Raw genomic sequence first — 17,812 nt, forward strand, 5'->3', positions numbered from 1 at the left:
AAGGAGTTACCAATAAGAAGAATATATATATAGTAAAGCTATAATGTTGGCGAACAGATCTCCAGTACTGTCAGATCAATAAACACAGCCAAATGGATTTGGAGAGAATTGAAGAGTGCATAGGCCTAAATCTATTTACTAGTTCAAAACAGAGTAAGCCCATAAAAGCAATGCCACTGGCATAAATGTTAACATATAAAGTCTACATTGATTTGATAGGTCTATTCTAGTTGGGAGTAACAGTTGTATTTAGGCCATAGTGGTGAGAGCCAACATGAGGTAGTGGTTTGAGTGATGGTAGTAGCCTGGGAGTAGGCTTGCCATATCCCGCCTGGGGGCGGGACTTTCCCGGTTTGGGGCGGGGCCACATGGTCCCACCCCAGTTTGGCCCCTCCCCCGGGACCTCCCCCCCCAGCAAGGCCCTGGAGGCAGCTCCAGCCCTCCCCATGGCTGTGTGCCACCCTCCCCGCCTCCCTGCCTGGCTCAGCCTAGAGAGCAGGTCTTAAAGACATCTGCCACTCAGAGCTATTGCCAGCCCACTTGGTATATATACCCTGCAAAAGGCATTACTTTCAGGTTACAGTGAGCAAAGAAAAAAAGGCCATCAATCGTTCCTGTTTCCCTGGGAGTCTAAATGCCTCATCTTTTAAATGTCTACCACTCAGTATTGTTGTAATTCTTTATCACAGGGTCGTTTTTGAGGCCCTAAACACCTTTCCTTGTAATATGCAAATTTCTCCCGAAGCTGACCAATGGGAAAGAAGCAATCAGCCCTCCCCTTGGGTTGGTTTTCAAGGGCTTGGAAGGAAGAGATTTTGCCTTGCAAGTTGCTGGTAAATAATAGAAGGCTTTGGGGTAGCAAAGGCTGCAGAAATAGTTTGACCCCCCCCCCTTAAACATCCATGGCTCAGTGCTATGGGATTCTGGGAATTGTAGTTTCTTGTGGCACCAGAGCTCTTTTGACAAAAGGAGACTGAATGGAGGCGTTGCCTGGCTGGGGGCAGAGCCTCTTGCCAGCAGTGAGAAGGCTGCGATGATGAGGAAAAGCAGGGGCTCCTCTGGTGGTCCTGGCCACTTCCCTTGGCTCCCTCCCTCCTCCTCCTCCTTCTCCTCCTCCTCTCAGAGCTCATTCACACTCCCTGGCTTTTCTCTCCCCCCCCCCCTCTGCACTTTGAGACCCCTTTAACTGCCAAAGCTCAATGCTCTGGAATTCTGGGGTCTGTGAGGCATTTGGCCTTCTCTGTCAGAGAGCTCTGGTGCCACAATAAACTACCATTCCCAGGATTCCATAGCACTGAGCCCTGGCAGTCCAAGCAGTGTGTTTTGGACACAGAGATCCTCCAAATGAATCCAGTCCCTAGCTTTTATATCTCTCACACACACTGCAGGAATAATAACCCACTTTGAGACTGCTTTAACTCAATGCTAGGGAATCCTGGGAATGCGAGTGTTTGGGAGACATTGAGACTTCTCTGTCAGTCATGGCTCTGAGGCCACAATAGACTACAATTCCCAGGATTCCCCAGCACTGAGCAGTCTCAAACTGGACCATTTCCTCAGTGTGGATGCACCTGGGGAGGAATTCTGGGCGCTGCAGTTCAACTACATTTGGAGGGTTATGGGACTCCCTGTCAGAGATAGCTCTGGGGCCACAATGTACTACAATTCCCAGCATTCCCCAGCACTAACCCAGGACAGTTAAGTCACTCTCAAACTGGATTATTTCCTCAGTGTGGATGCAGCTTTGGTGAGGAACTCTGGGCATTTCAGTCCAGCATTGTTTTATTTCTGCAGTGTATTTTGGACCAGAGACAAGGTGACCAGGCATCCTCCTCCTTTTCCAGGACATGTCCTCTTCTGTCACATTTCAAAAGGTCCTCCATTTGGATCATGGCTAAGAAGCATGGATTTATAATTACATGGGTGTTTTTAGCTTTTATTTTTGGCCATGTCCTACATTTTTTTGCTTGGGTGCCCTACATTTTGGGGTGAGGGCATTGGTCACCTTGGTCAGAGAGCTTTCCAGGGGTTAACTGCCATTCTGCTGTGGTGCTGGAACAAACCACCATTCCCAGAATTCCATAGCATTCAGGCAAGACAGTTAAAGTGGTCTCAAACCAGATTATTTCTCCAGTGTAGATGCAGCCCAAGCCTTTTGCCTCTCTTATGCCTGAGATTTCAAAGCCCAGCCTTGGCACCACAACAAACTACAAATCCCAGGATTCCATAGGATGGAGCGATGAGAGTGAAAGCAGTGTGGCAGCAGCCTAAGTGTGCTTAATGCAGATCTTAACATGGTGCACCTCTTGCCTACAGAGTCTCACAAGACTTTTTTGTTTAACAACTTGTACCCATTAACTCCATTTCATATCTTCTTTATTTAGTGGGGAGGAATACAGACAAAACAAGTCAAAATGAAGAAAAACCAAAGTCCCTTGACCAAAGGGTTTGGTTGTGGAATAAGCCTCTGAAATATGCAAGAGGCAATGTTAAAATAAAGCCATGTTCAATGCTCAAATGTGCTGTTTGGAATGGGGAGAGGGGGGTGGCCAGAAAGGGAAGTACATTTCCGTGATCTGTCTACGAATAATGTCAAAATGTCCTCCATTTTGATCATGCCTAAGAAACATGCATTTATATGAACATTTCTAAAAAAGCCTCAATTTTTTGCGTGTCCTCCATTTTTTTTAAATGTGTCCTACATTTGAAAATGTTGTCCTGCATTTGTCCTACATTTGTCCCGGTTTGGAGGTCCTCACTTATGGCAACCCTACCTGGGAGGTATGAATTTGAATCCCCATTCAGCCATGGAAACCCACTGAATAATCTTGGGCAAGACTCACTCTCTCAGCCTCAGAAGAAGGCAATGACCAATGCTGCTTTGAACAAATCTTGCTAAGAAAGCCACAGGACAGGAGTCAAAGACACAAAATATTAACTGCCAGATTAAACATGTAAGCAGAGAGGAATGTTGTCCTCTGGGTCTGTAAACTGGAGAAGTGAAAACAAAACTCAAACCAAAACTGCAATGGAAATTAAAATAAAATGTAAATGAAAGGTAGGTGCACTGAGGGTGATAATTTGACCCATATATCTAAATTTACACCCAATGCAAATGTTACAGACTAGCAGTTGTAGTTAAATTATGTATCTGTTCAGGTAGCAAATTTACTATAAATTAGTTTAATGGTACTTAATATTCACTGCACTCATGATCAAAGACAGTGTTGAAACTTTAGATTCCATTAATAAAATAACAGGGAATTTATATAAATTTCCAGTAGCTAAAAACCAAATAAATTTTGCTATCATGGCTATTATAGCACTGACACAGACTTGTCCCACGCCATGTGAGAAAGTGCAATCTGTATGTGGCATGTGTTTTCATATACAGATTGAATTATCTGGATCAAGAAAAATTTTAGATACATGCATAACTGAAGAAAAGTTAACTTGGAGGACTACAGGTCCTCAAATTCCCTAGCCAACATTGTCAAAGGCCATGGTGGCTGGGGTATTCTGAAAGTAGTAATCCAAACTGTTCTGAGCTCTGTATACATGACCATAGCCCTTGTGTTGTATGTGCAACTGCTGTTGAAAGGGGGTAACAAAGAGACTGGTATACCCAAGAAATGACTGGCACAGTTAGTGCCTATAACTTCCTGTTAAGAGGTTAAGTTTGAAAGCCTTTCATTCAATCAAAAAGTGATTAGTGCCAATCAAAAAGTGATCAGTGCCAAAATGTTCTAAAGTGTTTTAACTGTGTTGATGATTTTATTTTAACTTATGAAATTGAAATTGTACTACTGTGCATGGCAACACTTGTACGACAGATGTCTGAGCATAGTTTTTGACTTGTGCTTGTGATAAAATGGCCCAGAATGAATCTAGAGCTCCGTGTACACAAATGTACTATTATGCTCAATGATGAGACACTCTAAAAGCATATGCCAAAAAATCATCTATGTATTATGTAATACAGCTGTAGCATCATTGACATGCTAAAAGAGTCAAACATTTTAAAACAGAATCAAAAAGTCCTGCAAATACAGTCTCTACATATATAATTGGGATCTCCAGGTTGAGAACTACTGTGTCAGTTTTGTTTTTATTAAGGTGTTACTTGTTATAGTTCTGTATAAGAGGAAGGAGTTGGGGGGCTGGGGATAATGGAGATTAGTATGGTTTAGGGTGTTTTTAGTTTAGTGTAGGATTGTGTCATGTGTGTAGTTGAGTGGGGTTTTCTAGTTACATATGTTTTATGTTTTTAAAGATACTGAAAACTATTATTTTAAAAAAGAGAACTACTGTGTCTGTATGTATATAATGAATATCCATAAAAATGGGATCAATTTTCTAAACAATGAGCTTGTTCAGAAGTTGAAGATCTTCATTAATAACAAAGGAATTGTTTCTTCTAGCAAAGAAAACTCAGAAAAATAATAAGCAACACTATGTGTAGGGTATTGTTATACACTTAGACACATACAGGATGTGAAAGGTTATGCTGTAATAAATTTATTAGTCATTTAAGGTACCACCTCTCTCTCTCTCTCTCTCTCTCTCTCTCACACACACACACACACACACACACACACACTCAGCAAAAGCAATTAATTAACCAAGGCCACTATTACCCCACTGGATTAACTATACAGTCCAACATTTCTAAAGGAGGAGAAGAGCTGGGAAGGCCACCAATAAAGAATGGTAAACATTACTTCTCTGTAGGCAGTAGAATTTGACAAGCTCAATCTATTTCCTCTTACAGCTTGAGGTGAAAACAAAAAAACAGAGCCAACATTTCTTCCTTCCTATTGGGGAGAGGTGGATAAAGAATCCTAAGGAAGCACTCTCACACAAACCACACACACACAAAATTCTGCCTTTCCAAACATTACCGACATTTAAGAATATCTGCCTCGCCTTGTCTAAAGACAGGACCAGCCCTGAGATGATATCAGTATCATCACTGTCCTTGTATCATGTCCTTGTTCCCAAACGTCTGAGCATAGTAGAAAGTGGAAAAGAATGAATATTTCTAATGTGAAGTCAAAGGCTTTCATGGCCAGCATCCATAGTCTTGTATGGGGTTTTCAGGCTATGTGACCATGTTCTTTCTAGAAGAGTTTATTCCTGACATTTCACCAACATCTGTGGCTGGTATCTTCAGAGAATGAAGATGCCAACCACAGATGCCGACAAAACGTCAGGAATAAACTCTTCTAGAATATGGTCACATAGTCCTAAAAACCCACCAAAAATATTTCTAATATTTTTTTTAATTCTGTTCCTTTATCTGAAATACAAAATTGCAAAGGTGAAGACATTAACTGATTCAGGAAATGACCATTCCTGTTTTTATTTTGCATATTTTTACCAGTCCTTAAATAATGCATATTTAACCAATTATCCAACAATGGGTATTAATATATGTATTTTCATTCAGGATAATCTGTAAGAGCAGGAACTGACTTTCAATAGCTGGCAAATTATTTTCATCAAATAGTGGTGGCCTTGCATATATTTTTGAAGATGAAATTAGGTCAATGCTTTCAAAATGAAAAAGACTATAAATCAGAAATAACCACTCACCTTCTAAGTCTTCCTTTTCAAAATGTGTTTTGAGAATGGAGCGTGTTCCACCCCTGTCCACCACTGCTTCTTCATCGTTTCTCTACAAAATAAAAGCAATTGCATGTATTAGATTTTCATGCTACTGTCTTCACCAGGCCCCAACTAAGGAAGGAAAGGTGAGTACTGGGTTTTGGACGTCCAGGTCTTCAAATGAGGCTCAGTTATAAATAACAGCTGAAAATATTTTGAAAGCTTGTTTTCCCTTTTTCTACATACTGGTTGTCCAGATCTTGTATGAATCAGAAGCAACATTAGGACTGGTAACATTCAGAACAGTGAATTGCTGTACTGCACACACTTTAGAACAGAGTGTGCAGCTGTCCAATTTAGGATTTGAAAAGACAGAAATCTGTGTTCTTCTATTTCAGTCCTACACATTTTAATGAGGAATTAAATACTATTAAGTGCAGTGGATCTTTCTTTGTAACAGCCATGCATAGGTTACAGTACATGCCTATAGTTCTGGTAAAATGATGATAAATGTTTCCATTTTATTTCAAGGAGGAATGTGACAGCATGCGGAGAGGCACACAGAAAGCAATTATTACTCTCCTGTTCTATTTTGGATTTCTTTTCTCATGTGATAAGGCTCTTGGGCTTTTGTGGGGGGAAATACATTTCTCAGAAGAGTCTCAAAAGTCCCTTAAGCTGCCTTCAGCCCTTTTTGGGAGAAAGGCAGCATACAAATGAAATAAATAAATAATAAATTAATTATGTAGCTGTTGACTAGTTTCATGGCAAAGAAAATTTAGAAGTATGTGTTTGACAAATCTCTTGATAGCTGTCACTTCTCTTCCAGCTGCCTCTTTCCAAAAGGCGTTTACCTGTAAAAGAAAGGCTTGCATGAGCCCATGTATTTTCATAGGACATATAATCTGCCTTAGAATTTATGATGCTCATGTTCAATGAATATGAGGAGAGGGGGGGAATGCCTATGTCCGAGCAAGGAAAGGTGTCAGTGATCACAGCCAGGTAAAAAGGCAAGGGCTAAGGCAGGCCACAGCCTTTGCTTCCCCAGTTCCCACATGAAGCATGCAAACACCATGACTAACAGACATTGTTAGCCTTATCCTCCATATACATTCAAGAAAACTTATGGCATTAAAGTTTTCCCCTGTTGCTCTTTGTCCCGAGTCCGCACATGGACAACAAGGGGAGTGCCCCTGCCTGTACTGAGATCCCTTCAGACCATCTTAACTTAAAACAAAAGCAACATATGAGACAAAATGTAGGCCTGTGTCTCTGACATCATCAGTTTTCTTGTCCTGTATAATTTTTAACATTTTTGCCTGTTGAATGCTTGCATGATATATTTTGTTGAATTTGGTTGGTCAATAAAGCTATCATTTTTGAGGATTTTGCATTTTGCTGTAATTATTTCATGGCTAACATGGCTGCCCCTGAATATGTTGCACAATCTCTTGCAATGTCTAAATATGGCATTCTGTCACTTATGAATTTATAATGATAAAGCAAAAGATTTTGTTGTTCTGTTCCTTCCCTTTCATATCTCCAAATCCAAGGATGGAATAAGATCACTAAACATCATTATAGCATAGGAAAGCCTTCATTTTAGATAGTAACTGGATGGCTTTCACTACATTCAGTCCCATGTGCAGTTAGTGCAGAGGAAGGATCTGAGGTTTTCTAACAAGCTCAGTTGGAAAACCTTCACTACATCCTTACTTTCTAATAAGACCATCTCTCAGTGGGGGAAAACCTTTATGTAGGCATTGAAGGATAGGTGGGTGGGTGGGTGGGTGGGTGGGTGGATGGATAGATAGATAGATAGATAGATAGATAGATAGATAGATAGATAGATAGATAGACAGACAAGAAGTAATGATTTCAATGAGACAAGCCATGCATTTTTATTAGAAATCAAAATACTAGTTTTGCGTGTTAAGTGGTGGTGCTGACTGAGATACTATTAATCATAAGACGTATAGGATAAATCACAGTTTTATGTTCAGAATGAACAGTCACTATGCTACTAGTAAGAAGTGCAGGATTGCTGACTGTTCTGCCTTTCCTATTCCAAAAACCCCAGCCATTCCATTGAATTTACTATGACCTAAGACAAATAAAACTAATCCTTACTAGAGAAGACCCATTGAATCAATAGGATTTACATAAATGTTGACTTGCTGTACAGCAACTGTCAGTGAGTTTACTCTAGCTGGAAGTAGCCGCTGGATTTAGCTCTGTATGTTTAAAGATTAACACAATGTTTAAAAAACCCAACAACCACACAACATTTATTTCAGAAACTATATGACATTTCTAGACTCTATACTATCAAGTACTAACTGAACACAGTCCTGCCTGCCTTTTTGGTTTCAAGGCATTAGTTGTACTCTAGACTTTTGTTCACATTCACCTTGATATTTATAAGAAGTGGCTGTACTAGCGTCAAGGAAAGATCAGCATGCTATTTGGAAATAAGAAGACATAAGAGCATATGAGGAAAAGCATCTTCTTAAAGACAGTGCTTAACAGTGTGTCTTGTTTGCTGAGACAAAAGAAATCCCTAATGGCTGCCTTGTTCAGCTCCACCATCTGAAGGGTCCTTGAAAGGACAGAATGCTGCAAAACTGGTTGACTGTGGCTAATATTTATTTACACATTTGGTGCCACAATTACTCTCATTTCTTCTATATTATCCTCATGCATTTGAATGTGTTATTGCATTCAACACACAACAACTGAATAAAGCACTCTGCATTTTATCTACCTAACATACACCATTTCTCTTCAAAGGTGGAGGGTCCAGGATGGCTGGGTTAGGCAATTAAGCCAAGATTGTCTAAAGTAATGTTTTAAAACTGCTTTTATTTTTAATTAGGACCCAACTGCGACAGCTTTCTGTATTGAGGTCAATGGATGGATGTGCTTCTTTTGGCCAGCCCTGTACCACATAGTACAGGATGTGCAACAAAGTAGAAAGCAATTAGTTTTCATTCCAGATTTATATCTTCCCCAGGGCTGCATGTCATATGCATAAGGACAGCTCCACATTTCCCCTCTCCCATAGCTAAGAGAACATTCAAATACCCTCCTCTGTAACAATGCTAAAATTTGTGCAAATCAACTTTAGCTTTGGGAAACTGATGTGCCACTGAATTCCAATCACACATATAGTTAATATTGCAAATGCACAGTTAATTTGATAGATGGAAAGAGATTATCATTCTTCTCATTAATTCTAAAGTAATAAACCAACATAATAAATTTGATGGCACAAAATAAGCCTAAGAATGAAAGGGAGGGCTGACAGTTTAAATCAACCCAAAGCATAACTGTTACAAATGAATCCAGGCTTAAAACATTCTAATTTTCTTATAAGCTACACTGTCAAAAAAGCAGTGGTTCCTGTCTAGGGGATACCTTCGGCACTGCATGAACAGATGCATGCCTAATGTATAATCAATTGGATTGGATTGGATTGATTCCCTGTCAGCCAAACCTATATGGTATCAAGCTGACACCAGATTTCTTCCCTAAAGCTATTTTGAAAACCAGCCATGCATTCAAATGGGCAAAACAGAACAAAAATACTATTTTAATATTTAATTTTTAAACATTTGGGGGCTTCTTAGAAACTGGAATAGCCTGGAAGAAAAAGCTCTAACTGAACCAAACAGCATCCTGTTAAGTACTTATGAGGTTGCAAATTGGACCCATGATCTTGTAATGCTAGAGATTTGCATTTCCAGTTGTTAATTCCTGAACATGACCCCAAAATCTACCTTTTGAGCTTGACTGTGCCCCATCTGAAGGGATTCTGAGGTGCTGCAAATTGGAGTGTTGGGAAATTACCTCTGCAGCACTCTCCCAGTCATGGGGACAAGCAGTTTCTGCAGCACCCTGCAGAATCTCTCCAGTTGCCTGTTCTTGCCACAGTCCACAACCAAGATTGTGCTGCAGACATCATTTTTTTGCATCAAATTTTACAACACAAGTCAAAATTTGGAAGTTGTAAAAAACTGGATCTCAACATTTCCCCAATGTTTTAATATCTATTATTTATTTATTAGTTAAATGCATACCCTGGACTCAAGGTAATCAGGCTGAGAGAAAGTAACTGGCTTAAAGTCATCCAGTGAGTTTCATGATTCAGTGGGTTTCCAGGTTCCAGTCTGATGCTCTAACCACTATATCTGCCCCTAGACTATGGAAGAGATTTGACAGTTAAACATGCTGACTGAATTTAAACAGTATTAAAGACCTATGTCTTCCATCAGGCCTACCCAGTCAATTTTAAACTATGAATTTTAAATTAGCATATTTTAATTTTATCCTGGATGGTTTTACTCATCCTATGTGTCCTATGTTTGTACAAATGAACACTAAAGTCAGAATTACCCAAGCTATAGTATTCCCCATCACTATGTACTGATGCAAGATCTGGACAGTAAAAGAAAATGGATAGAAAAAAAATCAACTCATTTGAGATATGGTGCTGGAGAAGAGCTCTGAGGGTACCATGGACAGCCAAAAAGACAAGTAATTGAACAGATCAAACAGATCAGAACTCCCCCTGGAAGCCAAAATGACAAAACTGAGGCTATTGGCCACATTATGAGAAGGCATGACTCATTAGAAAAGACAATGAAGGTGGAGCGAAGCAGAAGGAGAGGCCTGGCCACATACTAGATGGATAGACTCTATCAGGGAGGTCATCGGTCTAAATTTACAGGACCTAAGCAAACAGGGGAGGGCAAATGATCTTGGAGCTGTATCATCTACAGGGTCACCATGAATAAGGATCAACTTGAGGGCAGTTAACAACAACAGCAATGCTTGTGTGCTTTAGCTTGTTTGTTTAAAAGGTTTTCTGTATTTTAATCTATGTCAGTGGTCCCCAAACTGTGCCTTTTAAGAGATTTTGGACTTCAGCTCCAGAAGCCTCAGGCATGTTGGCCAATAGTCTGGATTCTGGGAGCTGAAGTCCAAAATCCCTTAAAGAGCACATTTTGGGGAAGACTGATATATGAGCCTTATCACACTGGACAAATCCCGCTCAGAAACAGGATTTTAGAAGTAGAAAAAAACACGCAAATGCGGGATGATTTTCAGACACATCTGCCAAACAGAAATAATGCAAAAATAAAGCAAATGGAAAGTGGACAAAAAATACACTTTTTTGTTTACTTTCAGGAAGTTCCCAAAAGTAAAAAGGTGATGTTTTTGTCCACTTTTCATTTGCTTTATTTTCGTATTATATCAGTTTGGCAGAAACGCGTCTGAAAATCATCCTGTATTTCTAGTTTTTTTTCTACTTTTAAATCCTGTTCCTGAGAGGAATTCATCTAGTGTGATAAGGTCCTATGTTGTACCCCACCTTGAGCCTTGAGGGGTGGTGAGTAAGAAATTATTATTATTATTATTATTATTATTATTATTATTATTATTTCAAACTGGCTCTATAGAGATTTACAGTGTAGAATCTATGTCATTCGTATATTAATTTAAAGATCAGCTTTTCTCATTGCCTATCCGTTTGGAACGGGGGGCACCCATGCTGAGATACCTGGACTTGATGAAATTCGAATATAACTTGGTTATAGGACGTTAATAATGTTTTGGTTCATATGACTAAGCAATCTTGCCTGAAATCATAGTCCAATTCAGTTTTGTTTCCATGGTTACTGGGCCTTGGTATCTAACAAGCACTAAGGCTTCATTGTATTCATTGCAGCACTTTTCTCAGCTGGTAAATTGGGATGGCTACATGAGAACCTAAATACATTCCAGGAGCCTAAATGGGAGAGAAGATGCGACAGTCACAGTTTGATTGGCTTCTTAAAATCTCCCCTTGCAAGAATATATATATTGAACATATAATGGCACCCTGCTTTTTTCCAACGCTTTCCTTTCAAATGGTTGGGAACTAATACTTGTACATGCATACGCTGCCCAGGATTCCATGGCAACAGTGACCACCCCCATGTACTGTGTCTCAGGCCTCATCTGCACTGCAGAAATAATGCAGTTTGACACCACTTTAACTGCTATGGCTCAATTGAATTCTAGGATTTGTAGTTTTTTGAGATATTTAGCCTTCCCTGTCAGAGAGCTCTGGTATCACAAGAAACTAAAAATCCTAGGATTCCATATCCATGACAGTTAAAGTGGTGTTAAACTGCATTATTTCTACAATGTAGATGAGGTAGGTCTCAGTCAGCTGGACCTAGGGGTTACTCAACAAATGCCATGCTATGCACCTGCAGTTACCTATCATTCACACTCACTGTCTCCTGTTCTCTTTCCACGTATTTCTAGTCAGCCTTCAGAAAATTTTACTTTTACAGTTAGGGAACTCCCCATAAAAGGACACTGTACTACATACAAGACTCCACCCAGTGTACAGTGTAGATCAGTGATTCCCAAAGTCTGGTCCTCCAGATGTTTTGGATTTCAGCTCCCAGAAGCCTCATTCATCTTGTCCCGTGGTCTGGGATTCTGAGAGCTGAAGTCCAAAACACCTGGAAGGCCAGACTTTGAGAATTATTGGTGTAGATGGTGCTTGTTAGATTCCACACATTTCTAAAAATTGCCTGGTTAATTAAATATTTCTATTTTACCCCTGGTACCAGATTATGAGAGACATGCATGCAACTCATTTCTTCTTAGTTCCTTGGTCATTCTCTTCTGTTGGAGGATAACATTGTGTGTACTAGAGGGCCAATCCTATGCCTCTGAAACCAGCCTGCCAACAATTCCTCTAACACCTGGAAATCTGTGAAATTTCAGGTGACTGTAAAGAGGAACGGATAGCAGAAAAGGCTATTCTGTGGATATAAACTCTGTGCTATTCTGAAAAGGAAATTTGGGATCCAAATACACTTCTCTAAGACAAGGGGAGGCCATGGGTGGTCATCCAAATGTTCCCAGATTTCACCTTTCTCATCCTAAATCACTGGCCATTTTGGCTAGGGCTCAAAGACCTTGGAATCCAAAGACACCTACAAAGCTGCCATTTTCAGTCACCAGAATTGAGATGGAGGAGGACAATGGGAGGGGTAGCCCTCCAAAGTCCCAAAAATGGATATGGCTCCTTGAATTCTGGAAGTTATCTCCTTACGCTGCTGATTGTCAGCTTCACACATGAACCTCGATATCCTTCAAAAATTATGTATGTTTAATTCTGCAAATACCATGTGCTAAACCCATTTGCTACAAAGGAACTGGTAAAATCACTTCTGAATACTCCTTGTCTAAGAAAACCCTATGAAGTTCATGAGGTTGCCATAAGTTGACAGGCAACTTGGAAGACATGTACACATGCACACCTCCAACTAGAGTAAACCTATTGAATCAATGGGATTTGTATACATGTTGATATACAGTTGGCCCTCCATATCCACGGGTTCTGCATACATGGATTCAACCATCCATGGCTTAAAAATAGTCCAAAAATAAACCCCAAAAGCAAACCTTTATTTTGCCATTTTATATAAGGAATACCATTTTACTATGACATTGTATATAATGGGACTTGAGTATCCATAGATTTTGTATACATGGGGGGGGGGGGGCGCGGTTTCCTGGAATCAAACCCCAGGTGATACCAAGGGCTCACTATACTATTCTGTATTGAAAATTCTGGTTGGGACTAACAAATGAACTCAGGCCCTTGACTGGTAATGTTTTGACCACTAACACACACACAAACACTCAAATAATTTGCCAGTTTACAAAAATAGATTCCTTCAGACACCAGCCATACAGAAATAAATCTGTACACATAAAATGCTTTGGGCTTTATAAGAATCATAAAGTAAAGATTAACTGTACTAAGATGATGACAAAAAGTGGAAGCAGAATGGAAAATGAAAGGAATATAGTGACAGAAGGGACAGAGGATAAGAAGAGATTTGGCAAAAGTGATGTATCCATCCCATACACTGTTTGTTAAATTTTCCATAATTCAGGCAAAGTGTCTTGCAACTGTGAGACTTCAATGAGTATCTACATCATGATGTTTGAGATATAATTTCCTTCGTCCATCCTAAAGTAATAATAATATTTTATCAGAGATATTTATCTTCCAAAAATGGATCATACATTCCTCCAATACATGTAAGAAACTGGATGTGCTATAGCTAGAAATTACTATTTTTAAATAATCTTATCAGCAAATCCATATATTTTATATTATGTTACTTCTTAGCATTCTTTAACTCCATTACATACTGACACACCAATGCTTCTGCACAAAAACTCATAATGAAACAATATAAATTTTTGGGTCTAATTTATTGATTATTTCATAACCAAAAGTGAGCTAGCATTTTTTTGCTTTTTATTGATTTTCTTCAATGTCAGTTGAACTGTAAAAAGAAGGGAAATCCTTCTATTACTCCATCCAAAACTAATCTTTGGAAAACTTCCAGAACTTTTATTAAAAGGTGATTGTTTTTTACATACAGATATACTACATCTAAAAAGAACAAGATAACGCATAACATGGTTTTAAGGGAGGGAGAACCAAGGCTCTGGGTGAGATCTATGCTTCTTCCTTCAAGGAATAATTAAATTTTCAGAGTGTGATTTAGGTCTAATCTGCATGCAGTTTGACACAGCTTTAACTGTCAAGGCTCCATTCAACAGAACCCTGGGATTTGTAGTTTGTTGTGGTACTAGAGCTCTGACGGAGAAGGCTAAATATATCACAAAACTACAAATCCCTTCGTAGTACTGAGCCAAGGCAATTAAAGCAGTGTCAAAGTGCATCATTTCTGCAGAGCAGATTAGAGCTATGTACTGTTAATAAAATCCACTCCAAAATGGAACTGGCCATGTTAGAAGCACATTTACTAACCTGGAGACTTGCAACATATATTGCCATAGAAGTCTGAATACACTGTACTTTTCAATGCATGATATATATTCTTGCTTATCTTCCCTGATTCTCATTTCCAAGGTGCTGTTTGTTGTATTATGAAGTTGTACTCCACCTCTTTTAATAACATTCTAAATTTTGTGTTAAATATCAGTAATATTCCATGTTTTAAAAGGAAGAAATATGAAGTGAAAGAACTGCAAGACACATGAAGTTGGTGAGCAGCAGAGCACAACAATTTTAGTCCTGTTATTTCATAGCCTTCCCAAAGAAGCAAAGCATTACATTGTTACACTTCTGAACTAAAACTCCCAGAATCCCCCAACCAATTGCAAGTATCCTGCACACAGTGGCCATGTTGGCTGGGGTATTCTAGTTCAAAGTTTTACTTTGATTCCTCTTCCCCGTTTTTAAATAGGCTCTTAAGAATGCTTTATTCTAGCACATATGTACTTTTGGCACAGGCTAAGATTACATCTTTTGTTGTTTTACAGAAGCCATCAGGGCTTTGGATTTATACAATGAACCCAAGTTGGGTTTTCTAAGTACTATTCTGGTTTTTCAGGAGCGATCAAAGGTGCTCAATCTGTTTTGGGAATATGGTTCAGCACCCTGGACAGCTCCATGGCTCTTGGATAAGCCCACAATGAGTTCACTGGGCCAAAGCAATGGAGCTACTAGCCACCTGTGGTTAGTAATATAGTTTCAATGATATTGTTTGAGGGCCGTGTTTTAATTGTTCTCTCTCTTTTTTTTTTACATTTTTAAACTGAAAAGATAAATCTAGGATATGTGTAATAGCTTAATATTTTTACATGTAAGGTTTAATTTGATTGTTTTATTAGAAAGTAAGAAACAAGTGTTAAATCTAGAATTGCTCCTTCTTGCTATTATCATCATTAAGACATTCACTAAATGAAAGACTCCAAACCTTGGCAAACGTACTGGGGGAAAAAGTTTTGTTCAAATCAGTGAGGCAAATGAGCTTGCTTGCCATGTGAACAGCACTGCAGCTCTGCCTCTTCAGAAAGATGAAAGCATCATCCCTCAAAGCAATGAAAACTGAAGGGGCTGAAAGTCATGTTCACAGGCCATCTTTTCCCTTCTGTTGTTTATCTTTCAGTTCTCTGTCTCATCATGAATAATCTCCCATAGCCATTAGATGGAAGAAACAGGGAAGATTGCCCGGACACCAACAGCTCCTCCTCCTCCTCCTCCTCCTCCTCCTCTATGACTCAGCATTCTTTTCCTACACAGAGGAACCTGCCAAAATTCAAGGATAGCTTTGCTTTTCAAGAGTTGTATCTTTCCTTCTTTCATTGATTTATTTAATATTTCACCCTTGAGCCAAAAAACCCCAAACATTCAAAGTGCTGAAAACCAATGAAGTTGAAATAAAAACTTTAAAATTTGTTAAAATTCAAAAAGAGATCAAACACAAATGAAAACATCAACAGAAAGAAACAACAACCTCTTCAGCTGTGGATTATTTTAAATGTGAAAGTCTTCTTTGAATTTGCCTACCAGCAGAACAACAGACAGGGGGCCAGTCTAGTCTCCCTTGGCAGAGAATTCCAGGCCACCAAGAAGGCCCTGTCTTGCATCTCCACCAAACATGTCTCTGAAGTGGTTGACCTGAAATAAGGGCCTCCATGAAAAACTTGACACTTGGGCAACCAGAAGAGTGGAAAATATCTTTCAAATAACCTGGCCAAATGTCCCAAACTGTATACAGCTTTACAGATTATAGCCAACACTTCAAATTATGCCTAGAATAAGACTGTCCTTTTACATGCTCATTTTAACCAACCCCATCTTGGCTTCAGCATTATGGACCAGCTAAAGTTTCTGTTTACAAAGTATTCTAAAACAGTAACACACAACAAGCATTTCTGTCAAAACTAAATGAACTAAGCTATGTGTCACCATAGTCAAATCTGACATTCCAGGAACAGGTGAAGCTGGCACACCAATAGCCTTAACCTGTGGTGGTGAACCTATGGCACACATGCCCTCTCTTGCATGTGAAACCATCTCTGAGGGCATGCGGAGACAATTGAAAGCATGGGAAGACAGGTGAAGAGGAGGAACAGGTGCGCACCCTTGAGTGCCTTTAACTGTCTCCAGGGAAATCCTGCCTCTGGAAGTCTGTGTCTCTGGGAAAGTCCTGCCCTGGAATCAGGTGACACCCAGTGCAGGAATGCCACTGAGTTGGGCACTCAGTCTCTAAAAGGTTCACCATCACTGACTGTAACTGTGAAAATCCACTTCTGACCACTACCAAAGTCTAGACAGCCAGTTTCAGGACTGAATTTTAGGATGAGCTCAGCCTGCCTCTCAAAGGACAAGTTAAAATCCCTGTTCTCATGGCACCACTATTAGGTCTTGAATCCAGAATCTTCAAAAAAGGGGAAGATATTAGGTAAATGGAATAGGTATGGGGATGACAAGGAGGATGAGGATGTAAAGTATTGTGTAGATTAAGCTTTAATTTGTTCATCCTCATTCAGGACATCATTAATATCAGGTACTGATTTACAACCAAAACAACTTCCTTGGATTTTATTCAGGGAGACTAACATGTGACCCCTCTCTCTCCACATATATATTGCTCAGCTGCAATTCCCATTTGCACAAATCGCCCAAGCCAATCTGAGGACAGATAAATAAAATGTCTGTGGGGATCACATGTTGCCCATTCATGACAAACTTGTAAAAGATAGATAGAACTGAGTATCCACACTATCCTTATGGCCCTAACTCCAAACTTTCAAAAACCTCAAAGGCTGTTTATGCATGTATTAAATAGCATAAGAAATAAGACATGGACCGAATATTCTTGGTGTTAAACAGGATTTCCTCAGAAGCAACACCGTCTGAATTTGACCCTCCAGGACTAAACCCATGAAGCAGTGCCTCCAAGAACTATCCCAAACAGGCAACACAGAAAGATACCATGATCAACAGTATCAGAAACTGCTGAGCATTCCAGTAGAGCCAATAGAGCATGCTCAACCACAGTCCAGGTACTGGCTTGGGTTTTCTACAAAGGTGACTAAAACAGTTTCATAACCGACCATAAGCAGATCTGAAACCTATATCTATATCTATATCTATATCTATATCTATATCTATCTATCTATCTATCTATCTATACACACACACACACACACTGAAACTGGCCAGATGTTACCATAGGGTTAGAGGGAGATTTTTTGTTGTTGCTGTTTTTGTTTTTAAAAGAGTTTCACTGCCACCTTTTTGGAGCATGATGGAACCATGCCTTGTTACAAAGTAATGCTCACCACTACCCTTAACGACTAGGCC

General features: G+C 39.5%; 1 protein-coding gene across 7 annotated transcripts in view; it reads right to left on the reverse strand.

Annotated features, from left to right (window-relative positions):
• SLC4A10 (solute carrier family 4 member 10) overlaps positions 1–17,812 on the reverse strand; it is a 202,862-nt gene that overhangs the window by 120,385 nt on the left and 64,665 nt on the right. For all 7 annotated transcript variants that reach the window (XM_089519890.1, XM_089519886.1, XM_089519891.1 and 4 more), the window contains one exon: positions 5,596–5,677. In XM_089519890.1, the coding sequence (XP_089376016.1) occupies positions 5,596–5,677 (82 nt within the window). The remainder of the gene's footprint in view (positions 1–5,595; positions 5,678–17,812) is intronic.

Source organism: Sceloporus occidentalis, unplaced genomic scaffold (assembly GCF_023333645.1).
Source record: "Sceloporus occidentalis isolate IW3139 unplaced genomic scaffold, rSceOcc1.0.p SCAF_4, whole genome shotgun sequence".
Taxonomy (NCBI): Eukaryota; Metazoa; Chordata; class Lepidosauria; order Squamata; family Phrynosomatidae; genus Sceloporus; species Sceloporus occidentalis.